This window comes from Phocoena sinus, chromosome 16 (genome assembly GCF_008692025.1).
Source record: "Phocoena sinus isolate mPhoSin1 chromosome 16, mPhoSin1.pri, whole genome shotgun sequence".
NCBI lineage: Eukaryota > Metazoa > Chordata > Mammalia > Artiodactyla > Phocoenidae > Phocoena > Phocoena sinus.
The window spans coordinates 7023797-7041036 of NC_045778.1; the positions used below are offsets into that span (position 1 = coordinate 7023797).

The 17240-nt window shown below is 46.0% G+C and overlaps 1 protein-coding gene across 3 annotated transcripts in view; it reads right to left on the reverse strand.

The window, feature by feature from the left end:
* The window catches only part of NID1 (nidogen 1), a 95359-nt gene that overhangs the window by 3068 nt on the left and 75051 nt on the right, over nucleotides 1–17240 (reverse strand). For all 3 annotated transcript variants that reach the window (XM_032608238.1, XM_032608237.1, XM_032608236.1), the window contains 6 exons: nucleotides 14630–14802; nucleotides 9517–9643; nucleotides 5696–5867; nucleotides 3446–3603; nucleotides 822–945; nucleotides 28–140 (listed from right to left, as the gene is read on the reverse strand). In XM_032608238.1, coding sequence (XP_032464129.1) covers nucleotides 28–140; nucleotides 822–945; nucleotides 3446–3603; nucleotides 5696–5867; nucleotides 9517–9643; nucleotides 14630–14802 — 867 coding nt within the window. The remainder of the gene's footprint in view (nucleotides 1–27; nucleotides 141–821; nucleotides 946–3445; nucleotides 3604–5695; nucleotides 5868–9516; nucleotides 9644–14629; nucleotides 14803–17240) is intronic.

A 17240-nucleotide genomic window follows, 5' to 3' on the forward strand; every position in this document is an offset into this window, starting at 1 on the left:
TGACCAGCTACAGCACAGGTGAGTTACCTTCAGGACACTGAGACAGGGCCGTGGTGATGCCATACAGCCGGGTCTGTTTGTGGGGATGGAAGGAATCCGTCTCTCTGGAAATAGCAAGATCCACAGCGACCACGGAATTCCTACAGAGCACCAAAAGATGGGAGGTTAAAATACATCTAAGGTCTTGAACTTTTCTCTAGGGGGCAGCCTCTTTTGTTGTTTGGAGGATAATTTGGAGGCCATAAACAGATTCACTGGCCTTGCTTCCTAGCCATCCCTCCCTCTTCCTAGGATGAGACAAGCGTGCAGTTCTCTGGCTTCTTAAAAAAAAAAAATTGGAAAAGGTCAGCTAGCTCTTCCCTCCGGCTCTAAATTCCAAGCTGGGAAATCGACTTTCGATACAAATGCCCTTGCCACATCTGCTTGCTTGGTTTAACCCCACCTTCCTGCAGGAAGAGCTGGTCAAGAAGCGGCTTTGGGAATACTGCAGTTTAAGAATTAAAATAAAATAGGGGCATGGAGCCCACCAGCCAAGTGACCGAGATCGGCTCCTGGGGAGAGAATAGACATGCTCAGGAAGTCCAAGCCTGCACTTGAAGCTGCCCATCAAGGAGCATCCAGATGATACATGGCATCCCCTGCTTCCCTAGAAGCCCCGCCTCCCATTCCTTGCCCTCCTCTCTGACAACCAAAGGGCGAGGCAGAGGGGGCACCTCTGGAGGCAGGAAGGTCAAGCCAAGAGGCCACTTGGGAAGGGCGTGGCCTCCAGAGAGGGCGGCAGGGCAGGCCCCCCGGCCCCCACGCTCCAGCTGCTGACGTACGTCTTCCAGTCTGTGTAATAGAGATTCTTCCCGAAGCTTGTAACGGCGAAAGGATACTGGAGCCCTTCAAGAACCTTGCGTCTGCTGGGCTGATCGGGCTTCAGGCATTCGGCCCGATGGGTGCCTGTGTGGGGCAAACACAAATCGTCCATTGTTCACACAAGAAATGGGCCCTTTGTGTCCAAAAACGAGAGTAATGAGGGCAAGGGTGAGAGGGAGCGCTACAGGCTCCTATCCTAGAGAACACAAGAGTTGCTCTTCTAAACTGGAAAGTTGTCTGTTCATCCTCCCTGGCCCCTCATTGATCAACACCCCCTCCATCCAGTACCCATACCTGGTTCTGATGGGGAGACAGAAGCTGGAGCAGAGGAAGAGCACCCCGTTCCACCAGTTCCCGGAGACTTAGGAACGATGCCATCTTCCAGCTCCTGCTCAAGCCCCTCCTCCTTGAAGCCTCTCCAAACCTCCCCTCCCTGCATTCAGAGCCCTTAGAATTGCCGAGCTGCACAGCCTCGCATCAATACCCGCATCATGACCAACTTAAGGCTTGGGCTTTCACTTAACTGTGCACGCTTTACTCCCTGCATCCCCCGTGGCACCCGACAGTGTCTAGAACAAAGCAGGAACACAAGAGAGACTTGATGGATGACTGACATTCCTCCCCGACCGAGCATCTTGCCCACATCCCTCGCCTGAGGGACACCCCAAATCTGCCCAGGCAGGAGCACACATCAGGGCTGCATTACTTTATCTTCCTTGGCCTCAAGTCCTGCCTAAGCCCCTGGGGACAAGCGGGAGCTACAAGAATGTTAAGTTGTGACTTGCTTAATAGGTATCAGGACAAAGGACAGGCTCTGGGGGTCAGCAAACTTTTTCTTAAAGGGCCAGTTAGGAACTAGTTTAGGTTTTGTGAGCCAAGAGGCAAAAACCCAGGACATTATATAAGCATTTATATAACCTTTTATTTATTTATTTTACAGTATCAATCTATTTTATTAATGTAAACAAATATTTTACTGAAAATGCCAAGGTTTAGTTTGTCCCCAGTCTGAAAGGTGGGAGTATTTATATCAAATTATTTGGTCTTTGGGAGAAGACTTGACTGTACTGTGAAAATGAATATGACTAGGCTGAATGTGTGATTTGTACTACATTTCTGAGATGTTCAGATTCTTGCGTGTGAGATATAAAATGAGCCTAAGCAGGAGTGTGAGACTAATAAATCTGAGCCAACTAGTCTGTCTGCAAAAAAGTCTATGGATTGAAAAAACTTTTAGATAGCTCTAATGACAACTGAATTAAGTTGTCTTTGTCTTAAATCTGAAACTCTGAAGCATCCTATAATAAGAAATTTTGCATTACCACTTGAGCTTGCCTAAACAGTCTTATAAAAATGAAAATTAAAATACAGTGTTTTGGAGGCCTCGGTGACATCGTATTACGGCGTAGTACTCAGTTAGAAATGACCATGTAGATTATACACTCAGTAAATATGGGTAGAGTCCAGAGCACACGATGGCACTGGTAACTGCAGGCAGGGCCCATCAAACTTTGCTTCCATCTTTTAAAGCATTGTACACAAGTACTATTGGATGTGGAGGAATGAGACACCTTCTTTATATCTTTGAAAGTTCTTTTCCCTTTATTTGGCCCTTCTCTTCCTATGTGAGGTGGGAACTTGCCATGGAGGCCTCCCTGTTTTCCAAGAGGCAATGAGAATGCATGATCCTGGGCTGCTTCTTTAAGGCTCTTCACTGGGGCTTCTTAAAATGCTTGAGGGAAATGAGTAGGAGAGAGGGAGGGATCGATAGGGCATGGTTGATGCAAGATGCTGATAATTTTGTTGGTGGCAAATAGGAAGCTGAAGCTCCACCTACATTTTTCTCTCTCCAAACTCCAGAACTCCACACTCCAGAGGCCCTCCTTTCCACGTGCTGTATATAACCTTTTAAAATGTAACATTTAAAAATGTGAAAACCGGGGCTTCCCTGGTGGTGCCGTGGTTAAGAATCTGGCTGCCGATGCAGGGGACACGGGTTCGAGCCCTGGTCTGGCAAGATCCCACATGCTGCGGAGCAACTAAGCCTGTGTACCAAAACTACTGATCCTGTGCTCTAGAGCCCATGAGCCACAACTACTGAAGCCACAACCACCGAAGCCCGCGCGCCTAGAGCCCGTGCTCTGCAACAAGAGAAGCCACCGCAACGAGAAGCCCACGCACCGCAGCGAAGAGCTGCCGCAACTAGAGAAAACCTGTGCGCAGCAATGAAGACCCGACACGGTCAAAAATAAAAACAAATAAACAAATTAATTTTTTTAAAAATGTGAAAACTGTTTATAGCTCCTGGGTTATACCAAGGAGGTTGGATTTGTCCCAAGGCTGTAGTTTGCTGACCCCTGACCTGGAAGATTAAGAGCTCTCCCTAGACTGTGTCAAGCCTAGAGAAACAATAAATTTCAGAGCAAAGATATGCAGCTATTGTTTGTGCAGGAAAAAAGCAGTTATCTTAAGCTCTCTTCCCCATAACAGATAATCTTGATAGTAAAGGGGGTAACAATAATTGTTTGGTAAAAAACAAGGCACTGTTCCAACCCCAGGAGCCAGGCCTGGGGCTTTCCATCACCTGCATCCACCCAGCAGAGTTGAGATGAGTAGGCGTCAAAGGTCAGCCCGTTGGGCAAACCCAGGTCATCCTGCACAAGGATCCTCCGGTTTGTGCCATCCATGTAGGAAGTTTCGATTTTGGGGCTATCTCTGTTCCAGTCTGTCCAATAAAGATTCCTGGAGGAGGAAAAGGAGGAGAAAGAGGAAGAAAAATATGAAGATGCATGAGAAAAAGTTCACTTAGAAAACACTTAAGACTCACAGACTTGGAGAATGAACTTATGGTTACCAGAGGGGAAGGGTTGAGGGGAGGGATAGTTAGGGAGTTTGGGATTGACATGTACACGCTACTGGTGGCGCAGTGGTTAAGAATCCGCCTGCCAATGCAGGGGACACGGGTTCGAGCCCTGGTCCTGGAGGATCCCACATGCCACAGAGCATCTAAGCCCGTGCGCCACAACTACTGAGCCTGTGCTCTAGTGCCCGCGAGCCACAACTACTGAGCCTGTGCTCTAGAGCCCATGCACCACAACTACTGAGCCTGCATGCCACAACTACTGAAGCCCAGGTGCTTGCAGCCCATGCTCTGCAACAAGAGAAGCCACCACAATGAGAAGCCCGCGCACCGCAACAAAGAATAGCCCCCGCTTGACGCAACTAGAGAAAGCCTGGGTGCAGCAGTGAAAACGCAACGCGGCCAAAAAAAAAAAAAAATAATTAATTAATTTTAAAACAATGGATAACCAGCAAAACCTACTATATGGCAGAGGGAATTCTGTTCAATATTATGTAACAACCTAAATGGGAAAAGAATTTGAAAAAGAATAGATACATGTATATGTATAACTGAATCATTTTGCTGTACACCTGAAACTGACACAACACTGTAAATCAACTCGACTCTAATATAAAATAAAAAGTTAAAAAAATAACAACAAAAAAAAAATTAAAAAAAAAAACTTTAAAAGGGGAATTCCTTGGCGGTCCAGGGGTTAGGACTCCACGCTTTCACTGCTGAGGGCCTGGGTTCCATCCCTGGTTGGGGAACTAAGATCCTGCAAGCTGCAAGGTGCAGCCCAAAAAACTTAAAATAAAATTTAAAAAATAAAGCTCATTACGGAAAAAAAAACACTTATAAAGAACCCATGGTGAAGACATTAGCAGACACTGAGACACAGAATGGCTAAAAAGGATCTGCAGGCATCAAGACATTTTCCTTTGCAAAGACCCTTGGATTTGGCTCTTCACTTGAATCTTTCTGTTACTCACAATTTCACTCCCCTTAAACATAAGTTACATATTATATCTCAGTTACATATTATAAGTTACATATTATATATTATATCTCAGTAAAACTGTTTTAAAAACCCCAGAACGGGCTTCCCTGGTGGCGCAGTGGTTGAGAGTCCGCCTGCCGATGCAGGGGACACGGGTTCGTGCCCCGGTCCGGGAAGATCCCACACGCCGTGGAGCGGCTGGGCCCGTGAGCCATGGCCGCTGAGCCTGCGCGTCCGGAGCCTGCGCTCCGCAACGGGAGAGGCCACAACAGTGAGAGGCCCGCGTACCGCAAATACAAACAACAACAAAAACAAAAAAACCCAGAACACCATAACTGACATAAACACATGGGAATAATTCCCATATGCTGTCACCACACAGGAAGGCACAGCAGACCCAGGGGATGAAGCCCAGGAGCAAGGCTGGCAGAGGCAGTGGTCAGGGCACCTGCTGTCAGGCAGGCGGCTGAGTGGCCACAGAACAAGAGGTGTGGTCTCAAAGGGAAGGAGTCAAAGCGTCAAGGAGACACGGGCCTGTAAGATTTAGAGCTTGCAGTAAGGGAAAGGGAGAAAAAGCACTGATAGGCTGACAAAACCCATAGGGAGGGACTCCAAGGTGTTCATGCTGGGTTGGCCCCCAGGAAGGAGCCCCAGGGGGACATTTATGCTACCTTGATACTCTTCTGGGATCGATACAAGCCAGGTGTTGATTCACATTCAACCCAAGTGGAAATATCCAATTTCTGAGCTGTCAACTTACAAAGGCTCTTGGTAAAAGGTTGGAAAGTGGAACACAGTATCAAGTCCATGATCACACGTAAACATACTGCCATTTCGCCACGGATATCTGTGAGCCACCGACTGTAGACTCACTCATCCTAAACCCATTCATTTCAGGAGAGCAAGGCTGGAGTTACAGCCTAACGTTTGAGAAAATCCACAAGGGCAGATGCAAATAGAAGAGACGCACACACGGATTTACACAAAGATACCCTCTCACGGAATCCGTCACGATGCCTCTGGGATTCACCAAATCAGTCTCAAACAGCACCCGGCGCTGGGTCCCATCCAGCTTTGCAACTTCTATCCGATCCAGGTGAGAATCCGTCCAGAAGATGTTGCGGCCAAGATGGTCAAGAGCAATGCCTTCTGGGCTTCCAAGATCTAGAAGCAAACACCAAACATTCCCGATTTTTTTTTAAAGCAAGTAAGAGGAGGTTTTTCTGATTACTCAGTGCTATTTCACCTGGCATCCAATCCTTGCACCTTGAAAAAACAAATGGGAGTGTTAAATGCTTGTTGTTTAAGATAAGTAACACTTAGTGACAAATTGAAAAATGCTACTCATTCCCTCGATGGACATCCACCCTGTGCACTACATTGGGAGCCAGGCCCATAAAGATGCTGAAGCTGTGGCCCTGCCTTCAAGAAGAAGCCCACAGCCAATCACAGTTCAGACTGAGTTCCAGGTTCTGTGGGAACATGAAGGAGGGGCACTGGACTCAGCGTGGGGAGACCAGGGAAGGATTCCTCGGGAAGATAACACCTCCTAAAGCTGGCTCCTGCAGAAACAACAGGACTTTGGCAGGCAAAGATCCTGGATAAAGGTTTTCCAGGTAGTGGGACCAGCACATAGGTCTAAAGGAAGAATAGACATGGCCTGAAGTAAACCGTATGTCATTTTGCATGGCTGGAGACCCCGAGGGTGGTGGGTGGCCAGAGATGAAGTTAGGATGCCCGTGTTAATGAGCTTAGAGCTTATCCCTTATGCAAAGGGGAGGCACAAGAAGATCTGAAGATGGGAACAGGACAGATTTACCTTATCCATCAATGGGGAAAAAAGGTCATTTCAGAGAAATAATATATGCAAGAAATCACAGCTGTTATTACTTTTATACAAGTATTAGGATTACAAAGAAGGGGTGTCAGGAATTGTGAATAGCACCCAGAAGTCCTACTAGGCTATAAGCAACTGATTTCCAAACCAGGGGTTGCCACAGCCTCAGCTGACTGCAATGGGAACCTTCAGGACCCACCTAACCCAATCAGGAGTTCAAGACTGCAATGGTTTCCTGACTAGAAATACAATCAAGTTAAAAGCTAAAACCCCACCAGGGTTTTACTGGTGTCATCTGGGATTCTTTCCCCTCTGCTGATTATAGAATCGAAGGTCATCTAGTACAGCTGGAAGTGGAAACAGGAAGGGGGAGAGCCGAGGATGGAGCTAACCTGCCCCAGGGGCCTGGAACGAGGAAACCAACCCAGCACTGTTTTTTTTCTTCTTTCTTTCTTTATTTGGTTGCATCGGGTCTTAGTTGTGGCAGGCGGGCTCCTTAGTTGTGGCTTGCAGGCTCCTTAGTTGTGGCAGGTGCAGCACTGTATTCTTTCATCAGTAGAGAAGCAATCCCGACCTTCAGCCCCCTCCACATCGGCTTTCACTAGACCCCTAATACAATCATGACTGTGAATGCTGGCAATGTCTAAGCCCCCTCAAAGGACCCCCACCAGAGGAAGTTTATTAAGAATTAAAAACAGCAGTTTCTAATTTTAAACAAGTTCTTCATTGTTCTAACCAAAAGTAAAGATTTATAAAGTATTAAAATATTTTCCATGTCCCTAGAGGCAAAGAGATGGTGAGACTGAACTCCAAAGGCCCCTTTCAACTTTCAGACAATATCAGAAGAAATCATTCTGGGGTATATTTGGAATGAGTACATCCTGTCTGAGAGGCATGAGCTATTCAACACACACAGAACAGTGGGACCAGGGAAGGCTGTTCAATGAGCGTCTCTTTACAAGTTCCAGGAAGGAACTCCATGTCACGTTGTCTCTTTATAAACAGCCCTGCTCTTGACGTCAAACCCAAGAGCAACCATACCTCCTTCCCCAACCAGGAAAATACTTTATGGGATAAGGGGCCAAAGGAAAGGCCTGGAAAACCTCATCCTTTGCTGTGAGTCAGGGCAAGATGGGAAGACGTCAGGGCAATATATTCCACACTGATTATGTTGAAAGGAAACAGATGACGATACTTATCAAAGATAGTTGGCTAGGACTTTAACCCAAGGAAAGACAGAGAAACCCAGGATTCAGACGTTATGAAATTAAGAAGAAAAGAAAAAGAAAAGATACACACTGCCATTTTCACTCACTAGGAATGTACCAACACATACCATGATGAAGATGTAAGTGGAAGTTTCTTTCTCTCTTTGTGAAATTAAAAAAAAAAATGTATCCCTAGGGATCTTTCTTCTACAAAGATCACATTCTGATTTAATTCTGTGTTTTCACAGTGGGCTTTTGTCTGGAATGTTTCTTACTGAGCTTAAAGCTTTCTTGGATTATCAGTTCCAAAAGCAACAGGAAATAGCAAACGATGACCTACTCCCCTCTTCCACTGGGTTTTGAAGTTAAATCACAGATAATAGCAACAATATTTTTAACAGTGATAAGATGCAAAAAGGCATTTTCAAACTTCTGTTCATTAAAGCAAGCCATGAAAACTAGCAGACATTATTTAAATAGCCGACTGGATTCCAGAAAAGGATTTGAGGTCTCTGTCCAAAGTCAGACATATTTAACTCAACCTCAGTTTAATTCCTGCTACATCATCTCTTCTGAAGGAGCCAAGGAAGGAAAAACATGCCCCAGGGGCTACTCCACAGGCACAGGGACCCTTCCAGAGTACCAATTTCTAGGGAAATGTTAAATTGGAAATTAGAAAATCTACACTTGGCCCCAAGTAAAAAGAAATACCAAAGAGGCTCATATATTTTAAGGATGTATCTTTGACTTGAGTGTTTTGCAGAGGAAACAAGGTGATTTCACACAGCAAATATCATTGGCATGACAATGTCTTTTGACTGAAAATACCTGCAAGTCAGCTCATGAGTCACAGACTTAGTAATGTGTAATATTTGACCTTTTCAGTACAGGAGAATTTTTACAGGCCCTTGGATTTTTGTCATAATGGACTTGAATCTTGATAAAACATATCTACCTAAAATAGCCTTGGCTTGTTGAAGGTAGGCATTAACATTAATAGAGTCCTCGGCTTAAATCAGCATCCATAAGTTAAGGAATTGAGGTTAAGTGTTGAGGGGTAAGCTGTGCCAAAGTGCCATGTGCTTTATCATCAGTGATGCAACAAAAACAGAAATGTCTGTAAGAGTTCAGCCTGATTTTCTGTACTCTTCTGGCAATCTGAGCAAGGTCCAGTGGGGGTGCGGTAGAAGAGAGGAGACCCACCCCACCATGAGATTACAGGTTGAAGTGACAACCCTTCAACTGGAAAACTGTCTTGCGAACAGACTCACTTCTCAGGGACAATATTTGCCAATATGCTCGTGATCCTTCCATCTTTACGATCTATCTGCTTAATGCCTGATGGACCACCCCCCCCCCCCCCCCCCCCCCCCCCCCCGGGCAGACAGTCTGAGAATCGGTTCTAGGCTCAGCAGCCAGAGGGTGAAATGTATATCCAAACTGGATGGTTGAGTTTGGCCTTTATTATTCCTTAAAACTGGCTATGGAAGCTTTCAGAGACAGGCATGGACATTTACCCTGTTTTAATTTTATTTTCCTTAGGCTAGCAACAAATCCCAGCTAAGGTGTTCATGATTTAGTGATGAATCCTCAGAGGACTCTTCAGAGAAGGCTGGAAAGGGCGATGTTTGAGGTTGAGAACCCAGCCCCTCTCAGATTACCATATCCTGTAACCAACCATACACCGCACCCCTCCACTCTCTCCCAAGAGCCACGTGGGCTGCTAGAAGCAAAACCCAAAAAGGAAGACTGACATTTGCTTGCCCACCTTGTCGAATGATGGTGCTTGGCTCTCCACCATGCAGACTGGCTCTCCCAATGGAAGGCTGACTGATGTCGGTCCAGTAAACCATCTTGTCCACACAGTCGAAGGCCAGTCCAATGATGACTTTATCCTGGAAGTGCAGACCAGTGGTGAGAGTGGTCCACCTACTAGTGAGTGATGATGGTGGGATTCTTTCCTGTGCTTAGAGGCATTTAGATACCTTTTGAAATGAATTGTCTTCAAGTCTTTGTCTTTTTTTTATTTTGGCTGTGCCATGCAGCATACAAGATCTTAGTTCCCCGACTAGGGATCAAACCCATGCCCCCTGCAGAGGAAGTGCAGAGTCCTAACCACTGGACCACCAGGGAAGTCCCTCTTTTGTCCATTTTAAAAATTAAATTATTGAGTTGAAGGAGTTCTTTATATATTTCAGATAAAAATCTGTTGTCATACACATATATATGTATGTATGTATATGTATATTTTTTCTTAGTAAATAGCACTTTTTCATTTTCTTGGTGTTTTTGGAGAGCAAAAGTTTTAAATTTGTATTAAGTGCAATTTTATTTTTCTTTATGGCTAATGCTTTTTGTATATCATCTAAGAAATCTTTGCCCAACTGAAGATCATAAAAATTAAATAAAAGACATAAATATTGGAAAGGAAGAGGTAAAATCACTCTATTTTAAGACTATGATTATTTATATAGAAACTCCTGGGAAATCTATAGTAATATTTTAACTAAAAATTGAATCTAGCAAGGTTGCAGGATCCAAGGTCAATGTAAAATTGTATTTCTACATACCAGCAAAAAGTAGAATTTTAAAATAATAATGTTTATAATAGCAGCAAAATATTTAAGAATAAGTATTTTAAAATGTGCAAGATTCTGTACTGAATACTATAAAACATTGTAGAGTGAAATTAAAGTAAGACCCAAATAAATGAAGAGATGTTAGTTTAATGGATCATAAGATTTAATATTGCTAAGATATCCAAAATAGAGTTTAGGATATCCCTAAATAGAGTTAAAGATCCAGTACTACCCATATCAAAATCCCAGCAGGCTTTTCTTTTCTTTTCTTTCCTTTCCTTTTCTTTTCTTTTTGGTAGAAACTTATAAGCTTACTCTAAAATGTACATGGAAATGCAAAGTGAGGCCCTGGGGACCACAGAAGTGTAAGACCAGGATGCTCTTTTACTGGGAGAATCAGGGTTATCAGCAGACACCTGCCCTCCAAAAGTCATGTCATAAAGGAACAGAGATCCTTACCATACACCATATACAAAAATTAGCTCCAAATGAAGCAAAAGTCTAAATGTAAGAGCTAAAAATACAAAACTCTTAGAAGAAAACATAGTTGAAAGCCTCATAACATTGGATTTGGCAATGATTTCTTGGATATGACATCAAAAGCAAAAATAGATAAATTGGATCTTATCCAAATTAAAAGCTTTTGTTCAGTAAAAGACACAGTCAACAAAGTGAAAAGGCAACCAATCCATGGAAGGTGATAAAATATTTGCAAATCATGTAACTGATAAGGGGTTGATAGAATATATAAAGAACTCCTACAACTCAGTAACAATAAGAACAAAACAACCCAATTACAAAATGGGCAAAGGATATGAATAGACATTTTTCCAAAGATATATAAATTGTCCATAAGTATATGACAAGATGCTAACATCACTAATCATTAGAGAAATGCAAATCAAAACCACAATGAGATACCACTTTACATATATTAGGATGGCTACAATTAAGAAACAGAAAATAATAAGTGTTGACAAGGTAGAAGGGAAATTGGAACCTTTGTGCTCTGGTGGTGGGAATGCAAAATGGTGCAGTACTAAGGAAAACCGTATAGTGGTTCCTCAAAAAATTAAAAATGGAATTATCATGTAATTCCAGGTCTTGTTTATATACAAAAGAAGTGAAAGCAAGGACTTGAACAGATATTTGTAAATCCATGTACATAGCAACACTATTCACAATGGCCAAAAGGTGGAAGCAGCCCAAGTTCTCCACTGATGGATGAATGGATAAACAAAATGTGATACATCCATATAATGGAATATAATTCAGCCTTAAAAGGGAAGGAAATTCTGACACATGCTATGATGAACATGGATGAAATTTGAAGATATTATACTAAATAAAGTAAACCAGTTACAAAAGGGCAAATACTGTATGATTCCACGTATAGGAGGTCCCTAGAACAGGCAAATTCATAGAGATAGAAAGTAGAAGGGGATATACATTAACAAACGTAAGGTAGATAGCTAGTGGGAAGCAGCCGCATGGCACAGGGATATCGGCTCAGTGCTTTGTGACCTCCTGGAGGGGTGGGATAGGGAGAGTGGGAGGGAGGGAGACGCAAGAGGGAAGAGATATGGGAATATATATATACGTATAACTGATTCACTTTGTTATAAAGCAGAAACTAACACACCATTGTAAAGCAATTATACCCCAATAAAGATGTTAAAAAAAAAAAAAGAAAGTAGAAGGGGATGCAAAGGGCTGGCAGGGGAGGAGGGAGTTTTTATTGAATGGATCCAGAGTTTCAGTTTGGGATGATGAAAAAGGTTCCGGAGATAGATGGTGATGATGGTTGTACTTAATGCCACAGTGCCATTAGCTACAGTTAAAATAGCTAAATGGTAAAGATAGATAGATACATACATACATACATACATAGAAGAACAGACAGATAGATGACACATAGATAGGAAGGACACAGTGAATATTTATAAGGTTGTTTCAGCACTCTCCCTCCACTGATCCCATCTCAATTTCCTGCTTTTCATAGCCTCATTTGGCATTTAAGCCTCTCCCCTTGGTCTTGGGGGAAAACGACTTTCACACGGAATTTAACCCACTCCCACTACCCGGGAGTGTGTGCTAGTGGATATGAGGAAGAATGATGATTACCCCTTGAGGGATTTGTGCTTCAGTGAGGCAACAGGAAATCACAAAGATCACTTACACATTTGTTCAGCAAATATTTTTCAAGTGCCAAGCACTGTTTGGGATCTGCAAATACCCCTGTGAAACAAACACCTCCACGAAATAGACGGACAATTTCTGATCTTGCTGTGCTTATATTCTTCGTGGGAAGAGATACATCAGACATAGAACATGTACCCTGATATACAATGTTTTGAGTAGTGCTGGGTGCCTGATGAAAGACAAAGCAGGGTAGGTGGAGGCTTCAGTCTGGACAGGGCAGCCAGGACAGGTTTCTCTAAGAGCTGGTGTGCCAGCAGAAATTCAAGTGACATGTGGCAGTGAACCGTGCAAGTGTCTGGAATGAGAGAACTCCAGGCAGGGGGACAGCAAGTGCAAAGGCCCTGAGGTGGGAGTGTGCATGGTGAGTTGAGGACCAGCTAGAAGGCCAGAAGGCTGCAGCCGGTGAGTGAGGGGGCAGTGGTAGGGAACGGGGTGGGAGAGGTAGCCGGAGGCCATGGAAAGAACTGGATTTTTTTCTGGGTGAAGGGAACCCATCAGAGGGTTTTGTGTTGGCGAAGAACATGAATCCAATCACGGCTGCTTTGCAGGAGGTTTTTGAAAAGCATTTTTACCATGGATGGACCTAGAGATTATCATCTCTAGTAAGTTAGTCAGAAAGAGAAAGACAAATACCATATGACATCGTTTATATGTGGAATCTAAAATATGACACAAATGAGCTTATCTATGAAACAGAAACAGACTCACAGACAGAGAACAGGCTTGTGATTGCCAAGGGGGAGGTGATGGGGGTGAAGGAATGAGAGTTTGGGATGAGCAGACATAAACACTTACATGGATAAACAAAAAGGATAAACAACAATGGATAAACAAGGTCCTACTGTAGAGCACAGGGAACTATGTTCAATATCCTATGATAAAACATAATGGAAAAGAACATGAAAAACAATGTATATATATATTTATATGTATAACTGAATCACTTTGCTGTAGAGCAGAAATTAACACAACATTGTAAATCAACTATACTTCAATAACATAAATTTTTTTTTTTTTTTTTTTTTTGCGTTACGCGGGCCTCTCAATGCTGTGGCCTCTCCCGCCGCGGAGCACAGGCTCCGGACGCGCAGGCCCAGCGGCCATGGCTCACGGGCCCAGCCGCTCCGCGGCATGTGGGATCTTCCCGGACCGGGGCACGAACCCGCGTCCCCTGCATTGGCAGGCGGACTCTCAACCACTGCGCCACCAGGGAAGCCCCATAAATTTTTTTAAAAACAAGCATTTTTATTTTGCAGACTTTTTTTGATCATGTTTCCTCCCTGGTCAAAAAGAAGAGGGGGTATGGCAGTATGCAGAGATCCATGCAGGAAGAGAAAATAGGGCAGGTGGGAAAGACAGGGGAGTAGGGAAAGGAAGATGAGAAGAAAGTAACATTTCTACCCGGAATCTTTACGCAGGCTCTGCAACCAGCACTGAGCGGTAATGAGGATTCCTGCTGGACTTTCATCTCTAAGAGCTGGTAGCCCACTCGCTGCTACTTCTTCACTCCTTAGAGGACCCTGACGGCCCCCACTGCCCTGGCAACCCTGAGTCCACAGCCAGAAACCTCCACCAGGTCTCAGGTTTGTTTTCCTGGCAGGAGGTCAGGATCCCAGACAGAAAAGCTCCTCAGAAGTGTCTGACCTCTAACTAATGGACAAAAATTCCCCGACTCACAAAATGCATCTTTGAAGCTTTGAAAAGCTCTGGTTACTTACTGCCTCTGGGCAGACAGGCGCATCTTGAGCTGAGTGGCTGCCGAAAGATGAGTCACGTTGCTAATTTAGCAGGGATGGCAACATCAAACCTGGCAGATGCTCGCAGACAAGAGAGCAAACTCACATGATGCGCCCACCTGAGGGGTCAGATACCAAAGGGGTCTCTCTGGAAGTCCTCCTGTTTCTGCTCCCACCCTTGAGCCTCACGGGGGTGCTTAGGAATACAGTGGCCCCATTTAGCGGTGGACACCCAGGGTCACACAGAATGAAGACGTCCTGGGTCCAGGGGTCCAGCCCTGGTCCCTGGGTTGACTGCACCCCACTCGTTGCTCCAGGCCATTGAAGCAGAAATTGTCACCAAGTGCCATCGGCCAGCACTCACCGGGGCATGAAGCAGCGCCTTGGCTTCCGTCTTGATCATGGTGTTTCCCTCCAGGGGGAAGTGCTCTATCTTCCCGGTCTGGGCGAAGAGTAGGTGGGTCCCAGGTGGCAGGGGGATCACGGCGGTAGGAACTGAGGGTCTGTGGTGAACCGGGGGAGCCACTGTACTCAGACCTGGGTGGTGGGAGATGGCAATGAGTAAGGCCCCCGTGCAGTAGGAATGCACAAACGCACACGTGCGGGCGCGTGCACGGACTCACACACCTGCACCCACACCGGGTCACGTCGCCTCATGGCACCACAAACAGCACCGTTACACGTGCACGTTTAATATCCGAAAGCACAAGGAGCAGAAAGACCTCAGTCAATCAAAGGGCATTTGCGATGAAGATGATGCAGGGCCAGAGCTTAACATTAAAGGTCGACTGGAAAAAAACAATGGCTCAGTCTCCCCCTTAATGGAACTAACCTGGCTATCGGTGCCCCGCTCTGTACACGGGCTGCAGCAGTGAACAAAAACAATGCAACAGTGGCAGCCCTGAAACCCTGGCCACAGGGAGCTCGCACCCCAGCAGGAAGCTGCTGAGTATTTTCATGCTCGAGGAGACCATCTGAGCGGACTAGCCCAACTCACCCCATCCCACGGGGGTGGGAGGGTCTCAGACGCCACAAACGGGAACACAGGCCTTCTGGGCTTTCCAGAACGAAGTGATGGGCAGGGCTAATCCTCCCTCAGACTCGGCCTTGCCTCCTACCTGCTGACCTGGTGACCCAGCACAGCTCCTGGCTCACCTGACAAGAGAACGTCCCAGGAGGGGACAGGCAGCCTGTACTGCAGGTAAGGAACATGCAGTGGCTGTCGGGAAACCTGGGCCCCAGACCTGGCCCTGACACTCGCTTTGTGGACACGTCGTGGACCTTCCTGGGCTCGTCTCCTGCTCTCTGAAGTGAGAGGACGGGACCAGGTCATCACTGAGCTCATTTTCCTTGCTTTTCTCTTGTCCATCTTGCCTGTTATACCCAATCAATGATATAAACCAATCTGGTGGACCTTTTTAATATCTCTGGAATCTATCCCCCCAAACTCACTGCCAGCATCTCAGGTCAGACCCTCGCCATTTCTCACCTGGATTAATTAGAAATACTGCAATTAATTAATTGCACCCGCCTCTCCACCACCAGGGCCTCACTCCTCCCTTTCAGCTCTTCTAAAACTGAAACCTGGTCACATCAGCGCCTGCTCGAAACCCTTCCTGGGCTCCCTCAGGACCAATCCAGACCCCTCAGCGGGGCACCTGATGTCCTTACCTCCATTCTGCTCCCCTTCCACAGGACACAGACCCCCTGGGGGTTTCTTTCCTGCCTCTCCGCCTGTTCCTGCTGCCTGGACCACGGGTCTCCTCAACCCCTTCTCCCCAGCGCAGCTGACTCTGACCCTGCTCTAAACCTTGGTTCTCACAGTACTGCTCTGCAAAGCCTTCCTGGGCTAGCCCGAGACCCCCCCAAGCCACTGTGCTTCCTGGCCCACCTACTCTCTCTTAAGGTTCCTTTCCCTACCCTGCACCTGTTTACCTGTCCTCTGAGGTTCTGGGGCTGGCACTGGGGCTTCCTTCTGTGGGCTGCCAGCACTGACCACACCAATCTGACACTCAGTTAATGCTGGCTGACTGGCGTAATGAAGATTGTGAGTGATCACTTGTCACTTCCTTTTTTCTGGCCGCCCCTCGCAGCATGTGGGATCTTAGTTCCCCGACCAGGGATTGAACCCACGCCCCCCTGCATTGGAAGCGTGGAGTCTTAACCACTGGACCGCTAGGGAAGTCCCTGTGAGTTATCACTGCTTACTCAGCAGCCTCTTAGCAGCTTTGGGAAACTATCTGGTAGGGGATCAGTTTATGATTACTAGCTAAATGGAGATTGGAGAGGCAAGGATTGATTGTATTAGATTTTGGTAATTTGTGACAATTACCATTTTCTACGCCTGTGACAGAATTTCAGAGCTGAGAAGCATCCTAGAGATTATTTTGCTTGAATCCGATGTTGAGGCCGAGGATGCTGAGACTCAGGCAAGTATCTGTCCAGTGTCACAGAGCCTGGCCCCCAGCTCGGCGCCTTCCGTCATGGACTGTCGCAGAACTATGTTGCAGAACCCTTTGCGGCTGTTTGCTCCTGGAGTTCTAAATGGACCGAATACCTAAAGGTCCAGGAGCAACTGTGAAAGAGGCAAGTGTACCAGGAAGAGAACAGTTCCACGCCTGAGTAAGCCCCTCCATGCCTGGGGAGGGGCTCCAATTGGTCTTTCCCATCCCTGCGCTGTGTGCCAGTGCAGAGCCACTGGAATGCTGGGCCACCCACTGCAAGGTTTACCTCGGGGACCCCTGAGCACACATCCTCTCTGCTACCAATTGCAGCCTCAATGCAGCGGGTCCTGCCCATCATTTGCACAGAACAGGTTTGCACAAAACAAGAGGAGGAAAGGCTAAGAGGGAGGAGAGGGAAAGTGGGGAGAGAGATGGTGGGGATGGGCAATGGTGGGGAGATGGAAAAGGGGGCTGCAGAAGGGAGAAAGGGAGGGGGGACGGGCTTCGAGCCAGTGGTGCAGGTCAGGATTT